Raw genomic sequence first — 21,343 nt, 5'->3', positions numbered from 1 at the left:
GTTCTCTCTTCCTTTCCAGTCTTCATTTTCTTCCTTTCCTGTCTTCATTCTGTCTTCTGTTATGTGTATTGCCATGAATTTACAGCAAATGGTATTGTCTCTTAATGGCTGTCAAGATCTCCTCAAGGGGCCTCAGTGTTAGGAAATGGCTCTGAGGCAGCATCTATCTTGACTTGGAAGTGAATCCCCTCCCTCTCTGCTGAATGTTTGACTGTGTGTGAAGCAACAGCCTCCTCTGGAATCCAGACTTCAACTATGAGAGAACCAGACACTGGCTTGGTTCTCTTTCTGGGAACTTCCATGAGGTAGTGAAACCACAGCTCTCTGTGGGAGACTCTTTGCTTCCACCTGTACATTTGTAAATAAAGAAAATACTACAAAAATGCTGGAATTTTCCAGTGTCCTCTCGTCCAAAGAGAAAGGTGCTCTGGCCATGCAGTTCCAAAGAGTTGGTGCCACCTTCCAAAAAGGAGTAGTCTCCTTCACCTGACCACACTTAAGGAGACTGAGAAATCAAGAAAAAATCTAAGCACCACAGCACAATGGAAAAAGCATTGGTCACACTGTAGTCACACACATGAATTTCTCTTTGGGAAGAACAACACCTGCCAGCCAGAGGAAAAGGAGCAACCGGCTGGATAACGGTCACAAAGAACTCTTCCTGGGCCATCCTCAGAGTGGTTTTCAGCTTTAAAAACTGTGATTAGGATTTGTTAATTTTTTTTAAAAGCATCACTTAATTGTTTAAATAAAGTTTCACAAGTGTTTCTTGCACAACTATACAGGTAGTGCTAAAACCAGGGGTCCTCAACATGTTGTCCATGGGCTCTATAGGACCCCCCCAACACCTTTTCTAGTGTCTACCAAGTGTTTTTTTTAAGAAAGTGGGCAGAGCCAGGTGGGGCTTTTGCTCATAAGGTTTCTGATTGGCTGTGCATATTTTTAAATGTGTAGCACTGGCAAGCAGCTCCCAGTGGCATACAAGGTTCTTCACCGTGTGATTGACCGGAAGCTGCAGCATCCATTCTGCGGCAGGCTCTGTCCACCACACATTCTGAAACCAGAAGGCCATGACAGCCGAGCTCAGGAGGATGAGGCAGCCTCTGCTCACAGGTATAAGAGCAATGCTCGCCTTGCAGGATTCGTCCGTGTGCATCGTTTTTGCAATGCAGTAAACGGCAAACGCAGGGAAGCCAGACCTTCTTCAACCTACTACACTTCCTAAACACAATAGCATAATTAGGGCACACAGTTCCAAAGTTTTTAATCTTTACAAATCCAAACCAAAAATGCAAAAATCCAAACAGCCCTCATATGTATTTAAAGTAAAGATTTTTAAAAAAGATGAGAAGACACCAGTAGCAATGGCTCTGGACTTGGTTGTGACCACAGTGGCCAATCTGAAGCTTCTGAACTATTCCAGGGCAGCTGAAATGTGACTCCTGAGACCATTCAAGAAAGGGGGTAGAATTAAACAAGAAAACAACGTATATATTCAGAAGGAGTGAAAGAAAAGGCTTGTCCTTCCCTGTTTAGACTGAAAGTACCAGGAACCTGGGGGGGGGGGGGGGGGAATCGGAGTGTCATTTGTAAGACTGTACAGAGAGTTCTCCAAGGCTAGATTTGGAAAAATTGGGGAGAAGCAACGGTAACTATCAATCCAGTATATTTTTCTCCTACCCTTCCCTCCAAGGAGCTCAGTGTAACAAATATCTCCCCAAACATAAACACACACACACTCCATTTTATACTCTCAGCAAGTATTAAGGCAGGGGCAGGCTGTGAGAACGACCCTGGAAAGGGGACCCACCCTCCCTTTACCCCCACAAAGGAGGAACAGAGAAAAAGCCTCCTTGCCTGCCCAGCTAGGCCCACTCCACTATGACTCATTTGAGCCCTTTCTTCACTACTCTGTATTTGCTTGGCTGGGTACTGCCATCCCCACACTGGGCACAGGGCTGGCCAGGCCTAGGTTGAGGGTCAGGCCATGGACCCACTGGGGTATAAGGGTCAATCCACCCCAAAAAATCAGTAATGCTAGAAGTGTATACCTGGCAGAAGGTCATACAGTTTGCTTCATGGCACAGTGTAGATTTGAAACTGGGTGTTCTAGAATTTAGTCCAGCATAATAACAACAATAATAATGTTTATTTTTAACCTGTCTTCCCAATTTGCTCAGGGCAGGTAACAACCGTAAAATCAGTATACAAAGTTAAGAATTTTAAAACACTTAAAAACAAGTGTTCTCAAATTTTCACAACTCAGGAATCCCAGTTTGATTTTAAAATTTCTGTCAACTGCCACATCTATTTCACAGGGTCCTTACAGCAAGGACAAAATGAACCAAAGCATTCCCAGAAGCCTCTTGGGTTGCTTCTAAAACTAGCCCATTCTGCACACTTTGGATAATGCACTTTCAGTGCGCTATAGAAGTAGATTTTCCAGTTCTGCACAGGAAAATTCAGCTGCCAAAGCACAATGGAAGTGCATTATCCAATGTATGCAGAATAAGCCTTGGCTTCCTCTCAGCTGCCTTCCAAGTCAGCCTTGCACGTCACAATGATGCCTCGTTCTGTTGGAAATTTGATTGATTTGATTTGTTAACCACCCCTCTCTGCATCCAGGTTCAGGTCGGTGTACAACATCTTCACAACGAACATATCAAATAATAAACTGCAGTAAAATAATCTCTATCCCTGATGCTCCATCTCAATGTATTTAATTCTGGGGGGCAGAGGGTACTCTGGGAGGTATTCTGGATTTGCACTCTAGTATATTTAAGCTCTGCCAACACATTCCTCACCCATTCAGGGCTTATATAGATCTGTTACAAAGCTGTAAGGTGCTATGTCACTTCCAGACAACTGGTATTTAGTGGTAGACCAACCATTCTGTGGAGACACCATTCAAACTCTCTCTCCCATATTTCATTGAAACTATTATATCCAGTGAAACAGCTTTACAGCTTTACAGGAAATCGTTTTCTAGGAGGGACTGCTGTATAAATCATTTAGAGAAATACAGAAGAAAATAATCTGAAAGGTTGTTATCATGGGGGGGGGGCAGGGGGGAGGTTTCATACTGCTATGAAGACTAAACGCCGGCCAGTTCTGTGTTCTATTAAGGCATTCTGCCAAAAGGTTACAGGTAAAAGATCCTGAATAATGAAACAGGTCGATGACTTTCAAATATTTACTTTCAGATACTTCACACAATGAATGTATAGTCTCACCTCTGTGAATGACCTGCGTCTCCAAGGTTTGCGGTTTGGGAACCAAAGCAGAGTTCGAGTAACAACGATTCTTGAGAAATCTTAACGACGAACTAAAGTGACATCAGGTCCTGGGAGCTGCCACCCGCCACGTCAGAAGCAGGGAGTCAATTGCAGTGCCAAGGCCATCTAACATTAGCTGAACACCAAAGGAACTGTCCAGTGTGTGCAGCATTTTGCTTTTATGCAAATGACAGTTCTTAAGGAGAAATGCAGAACAAAGTCTGAGTCCAAAATGCTATTCAAGGTGTAAGCTTCTGTGTGCATGCACACTTCCTCATTCACAAGAAAATAGGATTTACATATATAGGCAAAAGGTGGAACATGGCATAATGGAGATGTTTAACAGATACAAACATCTTCATTGTGCTGTGTGGCCTATAGGCATGGACTGGTGATTCCCGTGTCGCTGTGTCTGAAGAAGGGTGCTATGCACACAAAAGCTTGCACCTTGAATAACATTTTGTAGGTCTTAAAGATGCACTGGACTCAAATGCTGTTCTACTGCCTCAGACCAACACGGCCACCCACCTGTATCTAAGGAGAAACATAGTCAGACTCGGGAATCCGAAGCAGAGTTACATATCCTTAAATCCACCCATTTCAATGGCCATGGGATGATTCACTCAGGGAAAAAAACTGCAAATTATGGCATCGGTGCAAAGCAAATTTGAAAAACAAGAAGCCTTAAAAGGAGATGGGGAGATGTTTCTCTCTCCCTCTTCCCCTTTTCAGTTTTGCTTATTAGTTTTTGACGTCTGGTCAGACAAAATAGAGAACTTGAAATCTTCTACATAATCCTGTGTCATTTTTGTGGGTCTGACTAAAAGGCATTAAATGGCTTTTGTTTCCTGAATCAGGCTGTCCACCACACTATACACACGCATCCTGTTTAGCATACAATTGCACATGGACCTTGTTGACTTAGCACGGCTTGAAGCTGATAAGAACACACTAGGCGTTGGGTCACTGGCATTTTCTCTTTTCTTCCTATCAGTCACCTTTTTTTTCTTTCCCTCTAGGCTTTCACAGCACAGCAGCCAGTATTGCTAGAAAAACAAAGCAAAGGAGACCCCTGCTGGAATGGAGAGGACTCAGCTACGGTCCAAACCGTTCCCTCCGAACTTTAAACTTCAGCACCGCACACCCAGTTAGTTTCATCCTGTTAGGTGAGTCCGTGTCCTATCCTCTCTGCGAATCTGAGTACCTTGCAATTAGTTCTTACACCTCCGCTAAAAATGGAACACTGAGAAATAAATCTGACTTCATTTGCTTGTGAACACTCAACCCACAAAATCAGGTGGACATGTGGTGTGAGATCTTTAAAGGAGCCAGACGTAAAGTTTCCTGTGTGTGACAACGGATGGGAGAACCCCTGCCGTCCCCTTCAGAGTTGAGTCATAAAAGCAAGACTACACTTTCTTTTATTCCAGATTCCCCCCAATCATTATCCCGACTTCCACTCTCTCAACAGAGCCCAGGGCCACCTTTTGACTCCAATAAAGGCACCCTGGAAGACTGCATAAAGGTGTGCAGAAAGGGGGGTCGACAGTGCAGTCCAAAATAGAGTTCCTCCTTCCCAGCCTCCTTCCCATTGACTTCAGTGACTTGAAAAGGGCTTGTTTCTGTTTTGGACTGCACTGCAGGTGTCCGAAGGGCTAATTCAAATAATGCAAATTGGGTTTGTGTTGCACCAGATACACCAGCACATGATCCACTGTTGAGTCAAGAATAATTCACGGTCATTCAAAGATACTATAATGCAGTGGTCCTCAACCCCCGGTCCAGGGACCAGTACCGGGCCATGGATCAGTCGGTACCAGGCCACGGCTCCTCCTCGTCCTCCTCCCCGGCTGCGGCCTCAGGGGCTGCCCTGCCACTCTGCCGCTGGCTCACCTTTGGTGCTCTCCAGTGGCTGCCAAGGCTGAGGCTCTCCTTCAGCATGGCACTGCGCAGCTGCTGCTGGCAGCGCCCCCCAGCGGGCAGCAGGAAGTCAGGGGTGCCAGCGGGAAAGCAAGTGGAGCAGGGGCTCATGCGGCGACGTCCCTGGCAAAAGACTACCCCCCCCCCGGCCTCAGTAAGCTTGTCAAGCGTTGACCGGTCCCCAGTGATAAAAAGGTTGGGGACCACTGCTATAATGAACAGGTTCTGTTTTAAGCCTTGGAATATTATTTACCCTCCTGTCCTCCTCAACCTGAGAACAACCCAGGGTCCTGAAACAAACTAACCAAAGGACTTTAAGCAACATGTCATATTTGCTCAGAGATTCTCAGAACTTCCCTGGAATTCCCCAGACCGGTTTTTCAGGAGCCCATTTTCATTAAGGCCTCTGGGGGTGAACCCCTCCGGGGCAGAGGGTTCACACGTGCATGCGGATCGGGTGCACGGCCTCCGTGTCCGGGGCAGGAAAGGGCGTGAAGGCGTGGCGCCTACCTGTCGATACTGATCACGCAGAGGGTCATGATGGAGGCGGTGCAGCACATCACGTCCATGGCGATGAAGACGTTGCAGAAGGCCGTGCCGAACATCCACTCGCCGCCGATGAGGTCGGTCACGCTGACAAAGGGCATGACGGCCACGGCCACCGAGAGGTCGGCCAGGGCGAGCGAGACGATGAGATAGTTGGAGGGCTGCCGGAGCTTCTTGACGAAGCAGACGGAGATGACCACCAGGCAGTTGCCGGCGATGGTCAGCAGGGTGATGAGCGACAGCGCGGCCCCGATCACCACTTTCTCCACGTTGCCGTAGCTCAGGATGAGCAGGCACTGCGTCTCGTTGCCGCCGTCCGCCGCCGCGCCGAAGCCGCTGGGGCTGATCGCGCTGGGGCCGCCGTCGCCGCCACTGCCGCCGCCGCCGGGGCTGGCCGTGACCCCCTGCAGGAGCTTGCCCAGGCGGGTCGGCTGCAAGGCGCCCGCGATCATCCCGGCGCCGCTGCCGCTACCGCCGCCGCCCAGCTGCCGGGGAGCGTCGGGCGCGAAGGAGCGCAGCGGGCCGGCCAGGAGGGGGCTGCTGCTGGTGCCGTTGAAGTCCAGGACCATATTGAGGAGGGCTGCCCACGACGCCAGCCGCCAGCCCCCCGCATGCCCGCCGCGCCACGCGACGCCGGTGCCCAGCGCTCCTCCTCTCCCCGCCCGCCCGGGGCCCCTCTGCACCGCAGCCCCAGCGCCCGCCGCCCGCTCGCCGCCCTCCTACGACCGAGACCCGGTCCTCGGGGCCGCCTCCGCAGCGGGAAGAGTCAGCCCAGCCCAGGCGTCCGGCCGCCGAGGGGCCATGCCGGGCCAGCCCCAGCAGCAGCCCCGGACGCCCCCTCCGCCGCTCTCCGGCCGGCCGGCCGCCAAGTTTGCGCGGGCTGCGCTCGGTTCGCTGTGCGCCTCGCCGCCCGGCGGCTCCTCCCTCACACGGCGGCGGCGGCTTCTGCTGCTGCTGCTGCTGCTGGCCCGCGCCTCGCCGACGGCGGCATAGGCGGAGGCGTGTCGCGCGGGCGCCTTGCTTGCTTCCCGTTGGTCCACGGCCGGAATCCCGGGCGGGGGGCCTCGTCGCTGGGACCGGCGCCCGGCTGGCTCAGAGCCCCTGTTTCCCGCAGCGGGCGGCCAGTGGCGCAGGAGGGCCCCTCGGCTCGTGGACACGGAGCCGGGAAGGAGCCACGAGAGGCAAAACCATCTGGGGCGCCCCTGCTCAGCGCCCCCCGATGTGCATCTAGAGATCTTCTCATAGGAAATGTGCCTCCACCCCCCTGGATTGGGGGGGGGGGCGAGAGGAAGCATACAACAGCCTCACCCAGTGCCCCGCTATGGGATTCTGCCTACCTTGGGAAAACCCAAGGGTTCTGGGGATAATTTTTTTTTTCTTCAAAATGTGGGGGATGCATTGATGCCTTCACAAGCAGACAGTTTTAGTAGATAGCCATGTTGATCTATAAGTGAAGACCTAGACTGGAGCCCAGAAGGACCTTAACAGACCAACTAGATTTGGGAGGGGAGCTTTTGAGAGCCAAAACTCTTAGATGAAGGGAATTCTACCCCAAAACTCTTGCTGGGCTCTGAGGTGCTATTGGGTTCAAATCTATGTGCACGCATAATTTAGTCTGTGTGGCATATTAGGTGATTTGATCCTTGCATTAGTTTCTGTCCAAACAGACTCTGTCCCCAGCCTTTCCTCCTGTTACTGTAATTAGCAAAGTGTCATTGTCTGAATAGCACACTCATAAATCTGATCTCAGCAGCAGAATCCTTTTGGCAAGCAAGGACGGGAACTTCCTGATGATTTTCAAATTGCCTCCTGCAGTGTCCTGATTGCCTCTACGGGAGATTCCTGCTGGTTGACCACACTTCCTCCCTGCTTGCCTCCAGAACAGTTGTTGAATGGAAGAAGGACTGGGTACAACAGATCCTACATCTTTTTAGAAAGTAGACATAGTGTCTAAAATTACATTTTATTATTTTTGTCACACCTTGATGTCTCTTTTCTAGGGTTACAACTGCACTTCCAGTACCCCATTATTTCTAGCCACTTAAAGATGGGAGAACACTGACAGTGGTAGAAGACAGAAGGCCACTCTATGGGCACAACCAGGATAGGTGGGAAAGAGACTGCTTCCCATTCGTTTGCCGGAGAGGAGCTGGCCTGGCCAGTAAACCCATTACCACCAAGGAGTCCAATTCAGATGGGCAGTTGTGTTGGTCTGAAGCAGCAGGACAAAGTTTGAGTCCAGGGGCACCTTTAGGACCAACCAAATTTAATTCTAGGTATACGCTTTCGTGAGCAAGCACACTTCTTCAGATACAATACAATGGAATTTAACCATCTATACAAATAGGTAAAGGGTGAGCAGTAAATTAGCTGACCGCATAATGGAGATGTTTAACAGATTCAAGGACCAACAGGAATAACAAGCATGGTTTATAAGGTTACCATTTGTTTGGGTTTATTAGGGGGGCATACTGAAGGAAATAAATATGTCAAAAGTGGAGATTAATGGGCGGATGTATCCTTAATTGTGGAAAGCTAACAGTAATTAATGGAGACCCTGCCATCTCCTGTCTAGCATTGAGGCATCCTTAAGAGCCAGCTTGGTGTAGTGGTTAAGAGCTGCAGGACTTTAATCTGGAGAACCCAGTTTGATTCCCTGCTCCTCCACTTGCAGCCAGCTGGGTGACCTTGGGCTAGTCATAGTTCTCTTAGAGTTGTTCTCGCACAGCAGTTTTGTTAGAGCCCTCTCGCCCCTACGTACCTCACAGGTAGTGAAAAGTGGGGTATAAAAAAACAGCTCTTCTTCTTTGAACCACTGTAATGGGCTGTGTAGTTATCTCCCCAAACCCAAGAGATATAGAGTCCGTTTGTATCATTTCAGAAATAAACAGTTTTTCTTTCACTCCTCAGGCGATTATACACTTTTGTGTTCATTGTGCTCCAGGTTTTTGCCAGCCCAGAAGAGTAATGTCTGTGCCTTGCCCCTTGCTAGAGCCGGTAGGAGAGAGTAGGATGGGGCTGCCAGAGTGGTACAGTGTTAAATGCAGTGTGGGCAGGGCCAGTTTATACATGTAGCACATGCTACGGGCCCCAAGCTTCCAGGGGCCCCACATAGGTCCTTCCCCCATGGATCAGGGCCGTGGCCAGGCACCGTCTCTCAGACAAACCTACACCACAGGGCTTTTGTGATCATAAAGTACAGAGCAGGGTGAGCTCAACTGCCCTGAGCATAAAAATGGACAGAACTGGAATGAAGCCCTGCTGAGGAACATGATTTGGCTTCCTTCAGCATAGGTGCCATAGAAATGCCCTCCAAAGCAGCCCTTTCCACTAGGAAACTGATCTCTGTAGTCTGGAGGTTAGTTGTAGTTCCAGGAGCGCCCCTACCCAGGAGCTTCACCTGGAGGATAGCAACCCCAATTGCTGGGGGTCTTTTATTGTGAGAAGCAGCTCTTGCGTAAAGGAATACGGATGGAGCTTCCGAGTCAGTTTAAATGCTTTCAAAATGTGATGTCTGTCTCCACGCAAATAACCCCTTTTTAGGACATGGGAACGGCACGGATCAGAGACGCCAAATTTTCTGGAGTGTTTCTTTCTGAAAATTTGATTTGGCATCTTTGTGACTTTGAGAGCAGGGGTGGGGGAGAGAGAAAGAAAGAAAGAAAGACTGGGTGGAAGGGAATTCTCTTGAGAGCTGAAAGTACATGGCTATCGAGAGAGGCAGACTGAGCCTCCTACACAGTTTTGCAAAAGGAAAACACTTAAATGAAACATATTTATTTCCCATTGTAACATGATAACATATGCTGTTTGGAAAGCAGTGTGGGTTTTCACAGCCTCTGGAACCTTTCTCTAAATTTGCTAACTTGCAATGAACTATATATTTCAGTCGCATTTCTAATAATTCTTTGGAATGGTTCTGTCTGGCATCTCTGGGGGAGAAAAAAATCTGCACTTACCAAGAGATAACCTAGTTTTGGGGTTCCTGTATTGTGGTGGGCTCCGGTGTTCTCTGAATCAACTTTGGACAGCACTGGAGATGGTGTCCTTATCCAAATAAGTATGGGACAGTAATGGGCAAAGAAAGCATCCTCTACACCAGGGGTAGTCAACCTGTGGTCCTCCAGATGTTCATGGACTACAATTCCCATGAACCCCTGCCAGCAAATGCTGACAGGGGCTCATGGGAGTTGTAGTCAATGAACATCTGGAGGACAACAGGTTGACTATCCCTGCTGTACACATCTTGAGTCAGACAGTGTCGTCCCCTCAGAAAGGGACTGCAGCTCAATGCCAGAGCATCTGCTTGGCATGCAGAAGGTCCCAGGTTCATTCCCTGGAACCACCAGTTTAAAAGACTGGGCAGTAGGGGATAAGAAAGACCACTGTCTGAAACACTGGACAGCTGCTGTCAGTCTGAAGGTGTATCAGGCTTTCTCAAGCAGAGTTTCCTGAAACCCTGAGGTTTCTTGATGGCCCTGGAAGGGTTTCCTGAATGGGTGGGAGTTAATTAATTTTAAGGTATTTTTTAAAATTGTTAAACATTTATCAGGTGATATGACCAATGTTGGGCCAGGAGGGAAGGGGAAGGGGAGGGCCACAGGGAGAGGTTGCTTCCCAACCATATTCTGCATGGTCACACCACTTCTGGGATTTCTCAAAGCATGAAGATTGTTTCAGGGCTTTCTCAATGTTAAAAAAAGTTGAGAAGGGCTGGAGTATATAGTACCAACCTCAATGGACCAATCAGGAGGTTATTGCTTTGGTTATTGTCTGACTGAAGGTGAACAGGGAATCTAAGAGGAAATAAAGGGTGAAAGGGAAAATGTGTTGAACAGAAGAGTCTGTCAAGCTGAGTTCCAGGACAGAAGGAAGGCTTGGACAAGTCCAAACTGAAGTGAAGTCCAGGATCTGGGGTGTGGGGATCTGTTCAGGAAGCAAGCCATCCACAAAGTTAGGGAGGAAAGCAAATGTTCAGGAAGCAAGCCATCCACAAAGTTAGGGAGGAAAGCTTGGATGCCAAATCCACTAAAAAGCTGGAGTGGCTTGATATGGCGCAGGATATGGCGCAACAGAGTTTAGTATCTGCAGCAGAATTAGTTCAAGAGTGCAGGGTCTGGAACTCAGGAAGAGGAACAAAAGGTGAAATGAGGACAGCAGGGCGATTTTAGATGCAGTAATTAAGTTATGGGGGGGGAAGCTCAGACTGGTCCATCAAAGGCTGTCTAGGCTTAGGATTGGCTTACGGGGCAGGCTGAATGAAGAATTGTACAGCCTTTGGTTACTTGAGTCAATCAGTCTGGATGCCAAAGACAAAAGGCCTTCCATGAAAGTGCTATTTGGAGCATTCCAGCAAGTGGGCTAAAAAAATGGAGTGGTTCATGGTTTGCAAAGTGATGTTTCTGGAAGGGCCACCAGCATGAATATGTTGGAATAGACAGTGTCTGGTGTACAAAGAGAAGAAGAGAAGGAGACCCTGAAGGGGGCAGAAAGAAGACTGTTAGATAGGTCAAAGAGTTCAGGACCTTTCTATTTGTTAAGTGTGCTTTCTTGTCTGTCCCTAGATTGCCACTCTTAGGGCAATATCCTCCTTCTTCTCAGAAGCTTCTCTTCTCTCTCTTCTTAGGTAGCCATGTAGACAGACGCCTGGCCCTATCTCTCCTCTGCACTATCACAATATGTCATTCCATAAATAAATCCTTTTATCTCCTTTATCCTAAAATACAACATGTACATATCTATGACTTATTTACCCTGCTAAAAGAACATTCATGCCCTAACACTGGTGCTGTTATGTAGATTCATGATTGGATACATTTCCAGACAGATTGTCCGCACTCAAACTGTTTACAAAACTCCAAAGCAAAGGGCAACAGGCATCTGCGGCCTTTGAAACACCAATAGGAGCCTATAAAATCTTAACGGGCACTGCTGGTGGCTAACAACAGAGTTCCCATTCTGATCTATGGGACCAAAATGCTATATATCAGCTCAGCTCTGCAGCTTCTCCTCTGTTGGCTGTTGGCAGTGAAACAGAGACAGGGAATTTGTTAAAAGCAATTAAGCAGAGCACATTCATTTAGTCCCTCCTGATCATGAACTCCTCTCTCCCCAGATGGGGTATGGATGATAGATAGGCTCAGAGCTCTGAGCCCCCCTACCTCTTGCTCACACTGAGAGCCAGCTTGGTGTAATGGTTAGAGGTGCGGACTTCTAATCTGGCAAGCCGGGTTTGATTCTACGCTCCCCCATATGCCATCAGCTGGGTGACCTTGGGTTCTTCACAGCACTGATAAAGCTATTCTGACAGAGCAGTGATATCAGAGCTCTCTCGGCCTCACCCACCCCACAGGATGTCTGTTGTGAGGAAAGGAAAGGACTCCTTTGAGACTCCTTCAGGTAGAGAAAAGCAGCATATAAGAACTAACTCTTCTTCAACTTTTCTGAGTGTCTTGGTTGAGGCCCCATGTTTTATACCCTCCTGATTATGAGCACCTCTCCCCAGCTGAGGTTTGGATGGCAGGTAGACTCAGAGCTCTTAGCTACCTTAGAGCCTTATGGGGGTATTTGTTCAGAGGGAAACAGACATAGAGCATAGACTTCATCCCACTACTTCTTGGCAAAATAACTGATTCTTCAGTGATCTATGTTACTCCAGGTGAGGCTACTAATGCCCTACCTGTCCCCAGAACACCAGGCTATGGTGACCCATGTGATGGTCACCTCAAGGATTGACTTCTGTAACTCGCTCTATGTGGGCCTTCCCTTGTCCTTGACCTGGAAATTGCAGTTGGTACAAAATGCAGCTGCTAGGGTCCTCATGGGAACACCTTGGAGGGTGCATATCCAGCCTGTGCATTGGTTGCCAGTGGTGGGCCAGATCAAGTTCAAGTTCTTGATTCTTAACTTTAAGGCCCTTCACAGTCTGGGGCCTATTGCCTTGTGCCCTTTGCACTCTGTGGGTACTAATCTGTTGGTGGTGCCTGGCCCTTGGGAGGTTCACCTGGTCTCGACCCGGGCCAAGGCCCCAACCTGATGGAATGAGTTCTTGGAAGAGATAAGGGCCCTGCGGGATCTTTTAGAGATGGAGCTCTTCCACCAGGTCTTTGGAAGATCAGAGGGGCCCCTCCTGGCTAGGCAAGCTTATCCATCTGGGTACCTGGATTGTCAACACCCCCTTAGTTTCCCTTCAGGCTCAGGGAGGGGCTATTCAATTTCGGTGATGAGGGTTTGGACTTTGGCAGCAGGTTGTTTTTTAAAAAAAATTAACCTTATATTGTGAGGTTTTATCTTATGTAACCGGGTGCGAGAGGGCTTTGCTGATAGTGGCAGGCAATAAAACCAATATAATAATAATAATAAATATAGTAATGTTGCATAGTAATATGGAACATTGGGCTAGACCTGAGGAGACACAGGTCTCAGCTGTCTATGTTGCTCACTGAGTACTGCAGCTACTTCACAGGGAAGTAGTGAAGCTAAACTTGAGAACAAGAGGTGCTTGAGTTCTGCCATTAGTATCATGGAAGAAGGATGGAATAGAAACCTGATGAGCAAAGGATCTGTTTTCCGGCTAATTTACTGGTGGCAATTTTATATGTCTGTTCCTTGTCCAGCTGTATAAACCAGCTGCATGATTTAGAGCAGTTGCATTTTTAAGGACTGTATAATCTCACATTGCTTGATAAGAAGGTTTTTAAAAAATATAATTAAGACTTTGTTCCAACGTATATATTCAAAGCAGGTACAGTAAAAAAAAAAAAAATAGTCCTACCGATTTCAGTTGGGTTTGCTTCCCTGGAAGTGTGTTTAGGATAGCAGAATTAACTTGACCTATGAATATCCCATACAAACAAAGTCCTTGTGGGATAAAGAAGACGGGGGAATCACAGCAACAAGACTGAAGGGAGAGGCACCAGGGCCAGCTTGGCATGCTTCGGTACAATATAAACATGGGGTCTGCTGGTAATTCCCATCAGGGTCACATTAAGTTGTTTGCCCGTAAACCCTGGCCCAATTCTGCACATGTTGGATAATGCACTTTCAATGTACTTTAAAAGCAGGTTTTCTTGTTCCACCCAGGAAAAATCAGCTGTAAAAGCACATTGAAAGTGCATTACCCAACATGTATGGAATGAGAGTTGCCAGTAGTCATGACAAGATCACCACATCTGACCGGCTACTGAAGACTCCTCATTTAATCTGTTCTTCCTACAGTGTGAATTTGCAGGAGTCTTTAAATCCTTTCTTTCCAATTTGTTTTCCTGAGCAAAAATAGATGTCGACCAAGAAGACCTGTTTCAAAGTTGCCAGACGGTCATAAAAGCCAACAGCTCTGGCTACCTCCCACGTGTTTCTGTTAATTAACCAACCGTGCTTTCAGTGTAATATCTGCCTAGCAGCAAGGCTCAACTATAGAAAAGCTAGGCCAGAAGCCAAAAAGGAAAATCTTTTCAAAAAATTAAAATAGTCCATCTAAACAGGTAGCAGCTTTAGTGGATTCATGGTCTGTGGACTGCAGTGCCAGCACTCTAATCCTGCACTTCTCATGGCACCCCAATTCAGGATCCTGAAAGAAAAGGAGGAAATTTTCTTGTGCAATGAATGGGAGGTGTACCAGCGACCCTTGAGAGACTGTGTTCCTATTCGGCTGTACTTTGCTCACAAAGAAAACGTGAAAGAGCAGTCCATGCATCGTTTCAGGTGGGTTCCCATGTGGATCTGAAGTGGCAGAACAAAGTTTGAGCCTAGTGGCACCTTTAAGCCCAACAAAATTTTATTTAAGCTCTAAGCTTTCATTTGCATCTATGCTTCAGATATCTGAAGACGTGTGCTTGCACATGAAATCTTATATCTTTAATTTAAAAATTGGGTTTTAAAGTTGCCACTGAATTCAGACAATGCATTGTGTTATTCCCCAACCAACCGTCTCCCAATGTAAGCTGATCATAGCAGCTGTTTTATTTCACAACAATTTTGATACAGAAAATGTTGTTAATATTCCAGCAGATTTACCAAGATTTCTCACGACCCACAGTGTATAAACTCAGCTGTACGTTACCATGTTAGAGAAGGGAACTGAAGACTCTTGACAGTATGGAAAAATGCCCAGTTGTCCCAGAAGGCTGTTCTCTGATGCTAAATGGAGCTCTCTGTAGAAAGAATATTAGCAGTTCCTAACACAAAATCAAGCTTTGTCTACTGTAATCACCATATACAGATCAAAGGGACCCTCTGGAATGATTTTGCACCTTGATTTCATCTTCTCAAGACTGCTTTTCAGCAAAGCAACACGAATCCGCGGCCTGTGTGCAACCACACAATGGAGGAAATGTTAACTGTGCTTACATTTTCTTAAAAGGGGGCAACCATTTCTACCAATTGGCCCTGGTTTGTAGCTGACCCCTTGACATATCTTTATCTGGGGGGCACCAGGGCCAGAGGAATAACTGAGCAAGGATCCCTGTTCACATAAAGGCAAGTATATTTGTTTATAAGAAAAAGCCGATGTACATTCACATGATAACTGAAACTGGGGATCAGTTTCTGGAGAAATATGGTCTTTGTATCAACAGCACAGGTATTGGATGTAGTGTGAGACTTGCACAACTAATGAAGACAAATCAAGAGTGTACTGAACATGTGAACAGGGCTGCAGTGGGCGAAGGTAATTGAAAGAAAGCACCAATCCCTCTTACTGACTTTACATTTTCGGAATGTGGTTAGATACAGGCCAACAAGCCCATGATCCAATCAAAATGGTGCATGGGTAAGGAGAAAGGTCTTTCTGCTTTGTTTTTTATTGTTTTCTTGTTACTGGGGCTTAAAGAAGCCCTGGAGATTTTTCAGTGGGGGCAGTAGCAAAGAAGGGGAAAGTTATTCCTTTTCCCTAGCTTCTCAGCACTGAAATTGGGGCATAACTTGTCATCTAATGGCTCATTATTTAGAAGTAACAATGTATTGGTAATGCCAAGAAAAGACCACCAGTACCATGTGAAGCAGTGTCTTCCAGGTCCTTGGTTTTTTAAGCACCCCCCCCCCCGGGGGGAGTGCTATTTTCACTAGAATAATTCACCAGATAAAAATCAAAAATTAAATCATCCACAAACACCCATCTGAATTTACAACTAGAAATACATGAGCAGACAGTCATCCGTAGCTAGAGGCCGCAGATGAAATCAGCCTTTGCAGTCTGCATAGAAATGCATGTTTTAGAACAGGAGAACAGACAGCAGAGCATTTGTAGAACAGTAACAACTTGAGTGAGTTTCCCAAGAGTGACACGCACAGGAATAATGGTGAATTTGGATAAAATTGCTACTCTTCTTGTTCACCTCTTTCCCATCCTTCCCTTTCCCTGTTCATCTATCTTAGGGCATTTTTCTTCCCGGACTCCAGCCCCCCCCCCCCCCCATTTCTAAACAGAAGGATGGGAACACAGTTGCTCAAGCCAGAAGGTGGAAGGTTGTCCCTATTTGCCAATGAAAAAAGCTGCTAGTACAGCCTGTGTGGACATTTCTAACAACAGGTGGTCAAATCCCTCTCTGTGGACAGTGTGCTGTGAAGAAAGACTAGGAGACCAGGACACTAGCAACCTTTCCATTCGTGTCCTGGGATTTGGAAGACAGCCAAAAGCACTTTCTATCCTTCTAGAAGCTTCCATTCAGATTACATACAGTATTTGCTGACGTATAAGACTACTTTTCCCCCCTGAAAAACATGCCTCCAAGTGGGTGAGTTATGCTATACGCCGGGTGCACCAGTTGGGATAGACATAGCTGCACGTAGTGGCCTCCCGATGCCTGACCGGTGCCCATATTGGCCTCCCAATGCCCGCCCACCTCATTCTACATACCATCCAGTATCACGCAGTAGCCAGCACGGCGCACATGCGCACTTTCACTTGCACACTAGTGCCGGTCACAGAGATGCAGGGGCAGGCCAGAGGCACTGCGGTCGCACTGCGGCCATACAATGATGACAATGACAGGTACTGTAATGTAATGTAACAAACTGTATATTTTGAGTGGAAATGTTGGGCGGAATGTCTTATACGCCCAGTCGTCTTATACACCGGCAAATACGGTACTTTATACAGATTCACACCCTTAATCCATTGAAATCAGTGTTGTGTATACTACCTACCTCTGGATCCTTGTCGCTGGAGATGCTGACGATTGAACCTGGGAGAATCTGCAAGTTAGAGGCTCTTCCACTGATCCCCAGACCCTCCCCAGCCCGGCATCATATACATGTTAGAAGGGACACCATACACTATTCCTCATCTGTTTTGCATAAAAATTCTGAAGAATGCCTTGCTCTACTGTATTTTTAAAACTCTAGCATAATATCTCAGATACACAAAATCCACCCCTCCAGCCTCAGTTAGGAGTTTTTTCCATGTCTGTTTACCTATCTTACCCTACGTATCCAGTGGGACCCTTTCTGTCTTCAGTCTGTATGTGTATTTCCAGTTTTCTGCCACATTCCCAATCCTCTTCCTTTTTCTGACAATAAACAAATTGGTTTTTGTAGTTCCTTGGATTTTTTCCTTTAAAAATATCTTGCCACTCTGGATAATAACCCACTAAGTAATAATAAAGCAGGTAACTGTTTCTGCTTGGAGCGAGAGGGAGATTGTCTAAATATTGAGCATCTTTTATAAAAAGTCTTCAGTAAATGCTGAAGCCATCTCATATTTTCGCATGATATTGATTCCCGGCATGTACTGTTTATCAAATATGATTCTTGTTTGACTTGTGGCAAAGCTGCTGCAGCTGCCGTCTTTGCTGCTGAAATCACCCAGATGCGTGCAAATAAAGTGCCGTCATTTTGTAGCAGAAGAAGAGGGTGATAAAACTAATTTCTCTGGGCCTGTCAAAATAAAGTCCTTGCATCTTGACAATTTAAATGCGGCATGAAGGTTTTACTGATATAAACAAATTCTGAGTCAGTGTGCAGGAATGTAGGACTGGAAAATAGTTTTTTTCAAAGGAGGGGGAATGAAAGAGAGACAGGCCAGGAAGGCAAATCTGGAGGGGGGGGGGCTTAAGATTGTTGTATAAAATGTGTGCCTATAATAAACACTATAACTTAATGTGCATGTTTATAGTTTAAGGGGACACAATACAGAAACCTTGCCAAGCTGGTCAGAGCCTGGGTAGGAAACCAGCACTGAGCATGAGGTTGGAAGTTAGTGACTTCCACTGCCCCTTCCACTGCTATGGCTTGAACTCCAAGCAGAGGGACTGGAGTCTCATGACTTCTTGAGAGCTAGCATGGTGTCCTGGTTAAGAGCGGTCGGCTCTAATCTGAAGAATTGAGTTTGAGTCCCCATTCCTCCACGTGTAGCCAGCTAGGTGAACTTGGACCTTTTTCAGAGCAAGTCTCTTAGAGCAGGGGTAGTCAACCTGTGGTCCTCCAGATGTCCATGGACTACAATTCCCATGAGCCCCTGCTAGCAAATGCTGGCAGGGGCTCATGGGAATTGTAGTCCATGGACATCTGGAGGACCACAGGTTGACTACCCCTGTCTTAGAGCTCTCTCAACCCCACCAACCTCACAGGGTGTCTGTTGTGGGGAGGGGAAGGGGGAGGGAAAAGGTATTCATATGCTGCTTTAGGACTCCTTCAGGTAGTGAAAAGTGGGGTATTAAAAAAACAGCTCTTCTTTCTTCTCATTCATTGTATCTTTCTGCCCGACCTCCCGAATTGTGCTATTGAGGGTCAGTAGACCTAACATGTAGGGATCAAATTGAGAGGCTACAACAGGAGAGAAGAATCTGCCCCCCCCAAAAAAAACAAATCCTCATTTTCTCTCCACTGACTAAGTTGCTGCTGCATGGCACCCAAGGAAATAACTGTTTGGCATATACCTGACGTTGTCATTTATTGCATGCTAGATCTATGTAGGATGCAGAGGGAACAAGTGAAGTACATACCCTCAAATTGTTAGGATGACAGTCTCTCATAAAATGAAGAGTTTTAGGCAGAGGGATTATTGTAGATTCTGCCCACAGGTTGTGGAAAGCATACTTAAAAAACAGCATTTTACTGCATGTGAATGTCATTGCTTCCATCTCAAATATTCCAAATGAGTAAAGGTTTGACATTTTAACAACACAAATGGGCAACTGTGATTTCTCTGTGAGTGGTTGTCGAGATGGTTCAGAAGCAATGTTCATTTAATGTTTTTGTGAATGAATGTGTGTACTTGTCAAACTCACGGACCGGCCAGAAAATTTGATGTTGGTAAGCATCCAATAAGAGCCTCTTGTGGTGCAGAGTGGTAAGCGGCAGAAATGCTGTCTGAAGCTGTCTGTCCATGAGGCTGGGAGTTCGATCCAAGCAGCCGACTCAAGGTTGACTCAGCCTTCCATCCTTCCGAGGTCGGTAAAATGAGTACCCAGCTTGCTGGGGGGGGGGGGGGTTAAATGGTAATGACTTGGGAAGGCACTGGCAAACCACCCCGTATTGAGTCTGCCATGAAAACGCTAGAGGGCGTCACCCCAAGGGTCAGACATGACCCGGTGCTTGCACAGGGGAAACCTTTACCTTTAAGCATCCAATCCTAGATGGAAACAGAACAAGACTAGCGTTCCAAAGTCTGTTAAACATTCCGGTCAAGTGTTGTCATTCCACAATGAAGGGAACAAATACAGGGTCTCCTGCCTCCTGAACAGATAGAATTGACTGGAGCCTACAGGAAAGAATAGAAATCACACGAAAGAAGAATTCGCCATTTCCCTTGCCTCTTCTCTCTCCCCCCCCCCCCACGCCACTAGGAGATCTTTCCAAGGGACATGTGTGTGTTTATGGGTAACTTGGGCAGGCAAAGCAGCATGGGTCCAGTAGCCCAGTCAGACCTCAGAGACTAACCAGGGCCTGTGCTTGGATGGGAGACTGTGCAGAGGAAGGAAATGGCAAAGCAGTTCTGCATCTCACAGGCACTAGAAGCCCCATGCTGGGGTTACCAAAACTCAGCTGCAACTTGATGGACCTTCTGACATCTTGATATCATGTAGTGCAGGGGTAGTCAACCTGTGGTCCTCCAGATATCCATGGAATACAATTCCCATGAGCCCCTGCCAGCAAACACAGCTTGACTAACCCTGATGTAATGTATTGCTATGGCAAGTAGGGTTTTTTTTAAACCTCAGCCCCCTGCCCCCTGTGGTGTTGGGGGAGAAATGGCTGCCTTAAGGGGCTGTGTCAGAGAACGTGCACAGAAGCTAGCTATGGGATGCCCCATTGCCACTGCAGTAAATCAGCAACCATAACAGCAAATGGGAAACTCATTGAAGATTGTCAGTGTGTGTAAGAACTCTTAATTCTGCAAGCATGTGGGGAGGGATTTGGGTCAGGACCATGGCCTGCAGGGAGAGGGGGGTAAGCCCCTCCCTCTACACGGTTCCCAGCCTAAAATGCCCCCTGGGAAATCACTCTTCACTTTGCCCCCTGGGGCTGTTTCAAGTTGGGAAAGCAGGCAATGAGAAGATTTGAGCCCCCTGTTCCCATGCCCCATGGGTATCTGAACTGGCCCCCATGCCCTTGAGGATTTCCACTTCAACTGAGGACTCCTCCAGTGTCTATCTGTTTGACAGTACCTGGAGCAGGAGTCAGGGACAAACCTGGGGAAAGTATATGGGGCTGTTGGATGTACTTCAGGTGAGAATAAAGTTCTTCTTTCACTCACTCTGTCTGGGATAGCCCATTCACCTTTACAAGTCATCACTTGAGGCCATAGTCATCATTTACAAAACCATCCGTGGGACCTCAGAGATGCAGGGGGGGGAAAGATCTTCATGTTGACTAGGCTTTCCCAAAGCTTCTCCATCAACTGCAAAGAGCAGAGGCTGGCCTGGCACTCCAGACCCAAAACTGTAGTCTCCTTACAAATGGTGCAAGAGAACCTGGACCACCCATCTTGGACCACTCACTGCTACCCTGAGCAACTGGACCACAGCCAGATGTCCAGCATCCTGCCCATTGTATAAGCAATGCATTACAAATGGAGTGAAGATATCAGAGATTCGGGAATTTGAATGAGGTAACTCAGTGCTGAAGCCTGAGGAGCAGAGACAGTGAAGACAGGCCTCTGAGCCCCCTTTGAGAGAGTTAGGAAGAACTGGCTCTTCCAACTGGCAGAGGGTATGAAGCCTCCAGATTGCCAAGGCCTGGACAAACAATTAGTATTTACCTGCTCAGATTGCTCCTCTGCACAAGCCATTGGTCATAGGGATCCTGCCACTAAGAGACCCAGTCTGTTCAAGACAGAAAAAAGTGCCTCTTTCTCTCTAACTGGGGCTTCAAGGAACATTACAACGTTTGCCAGATGGCATTCTTCATGCTATGGAAAGCTTCCACGGCCCATTTCCACACATTAAGGCTCTATTTAAGGAACAGGACATTGTTCTCCAGGCCAGGTGGCAACCTTAGTTGTGGGATAAACATCCCAGGACTAAATTTTCAGGTTTGAAGTTAAGGTCCTGCCTTGAGTCATTAATGGCTCGAATGATTAAAAGTTGGGTGGGACAAGGAAAGAAGGAATATTTGTCCTACAACACCAAGGAAGAAATCAGAGGATGGCCTATTTGAAGGCA

General features: G+C 47.2%; 1 protein-coding gene across 2 annotated transcripts in view; it reads right to left on the bottom strand.

The window, feature by feature from the left end:
- HTR7 (5-hydroxytryptamine receptor 7) overlaps positions 1–6,825 on the bottom strand; it is a 63,198-nt gene extending 56,373 nt beyond the window's left edge. Inside the window, exon 1 of one of the 2 annotated variants that reach the window (XM_077350323.1) lies at positions 5,706–6,825. In XM_077350323.1, the coding sequence (XP_077206438.1) occupies positions 5,706–6,310 (605 nt within the window). In that variant the 5' untranslated portion in view covers positions 6,311–6,825. The remainder of the gene's footprint in view (positions 1–5,705) is intronic. The other variant, XM_077350322.1, reaches the window with a different exon arrangement.
- Between the last annotated feature and the right edge of the window lie 14,518 nt (positions 6,826–21,343).

The sequence above is a fragment of the Paroedura picta genome, chromosome 8 (assembly GCF_049243985.1).
Source record: "Paroedura picta isolate Pp20150507F chromosome 8, Ppicta_v3.0, whole genome shotgun sequence".
NCBI lineage: Eukaryota > Metazoa > Chordata > Lepidosauria > Squamata > Gekkonidae > Paroedura > Paroedura picta.
The sequence above is the reverse complement of the archived record's forward strand: the minus strand, read 5'-3'. Positions and strand labels throughout refer to the sequence as shown.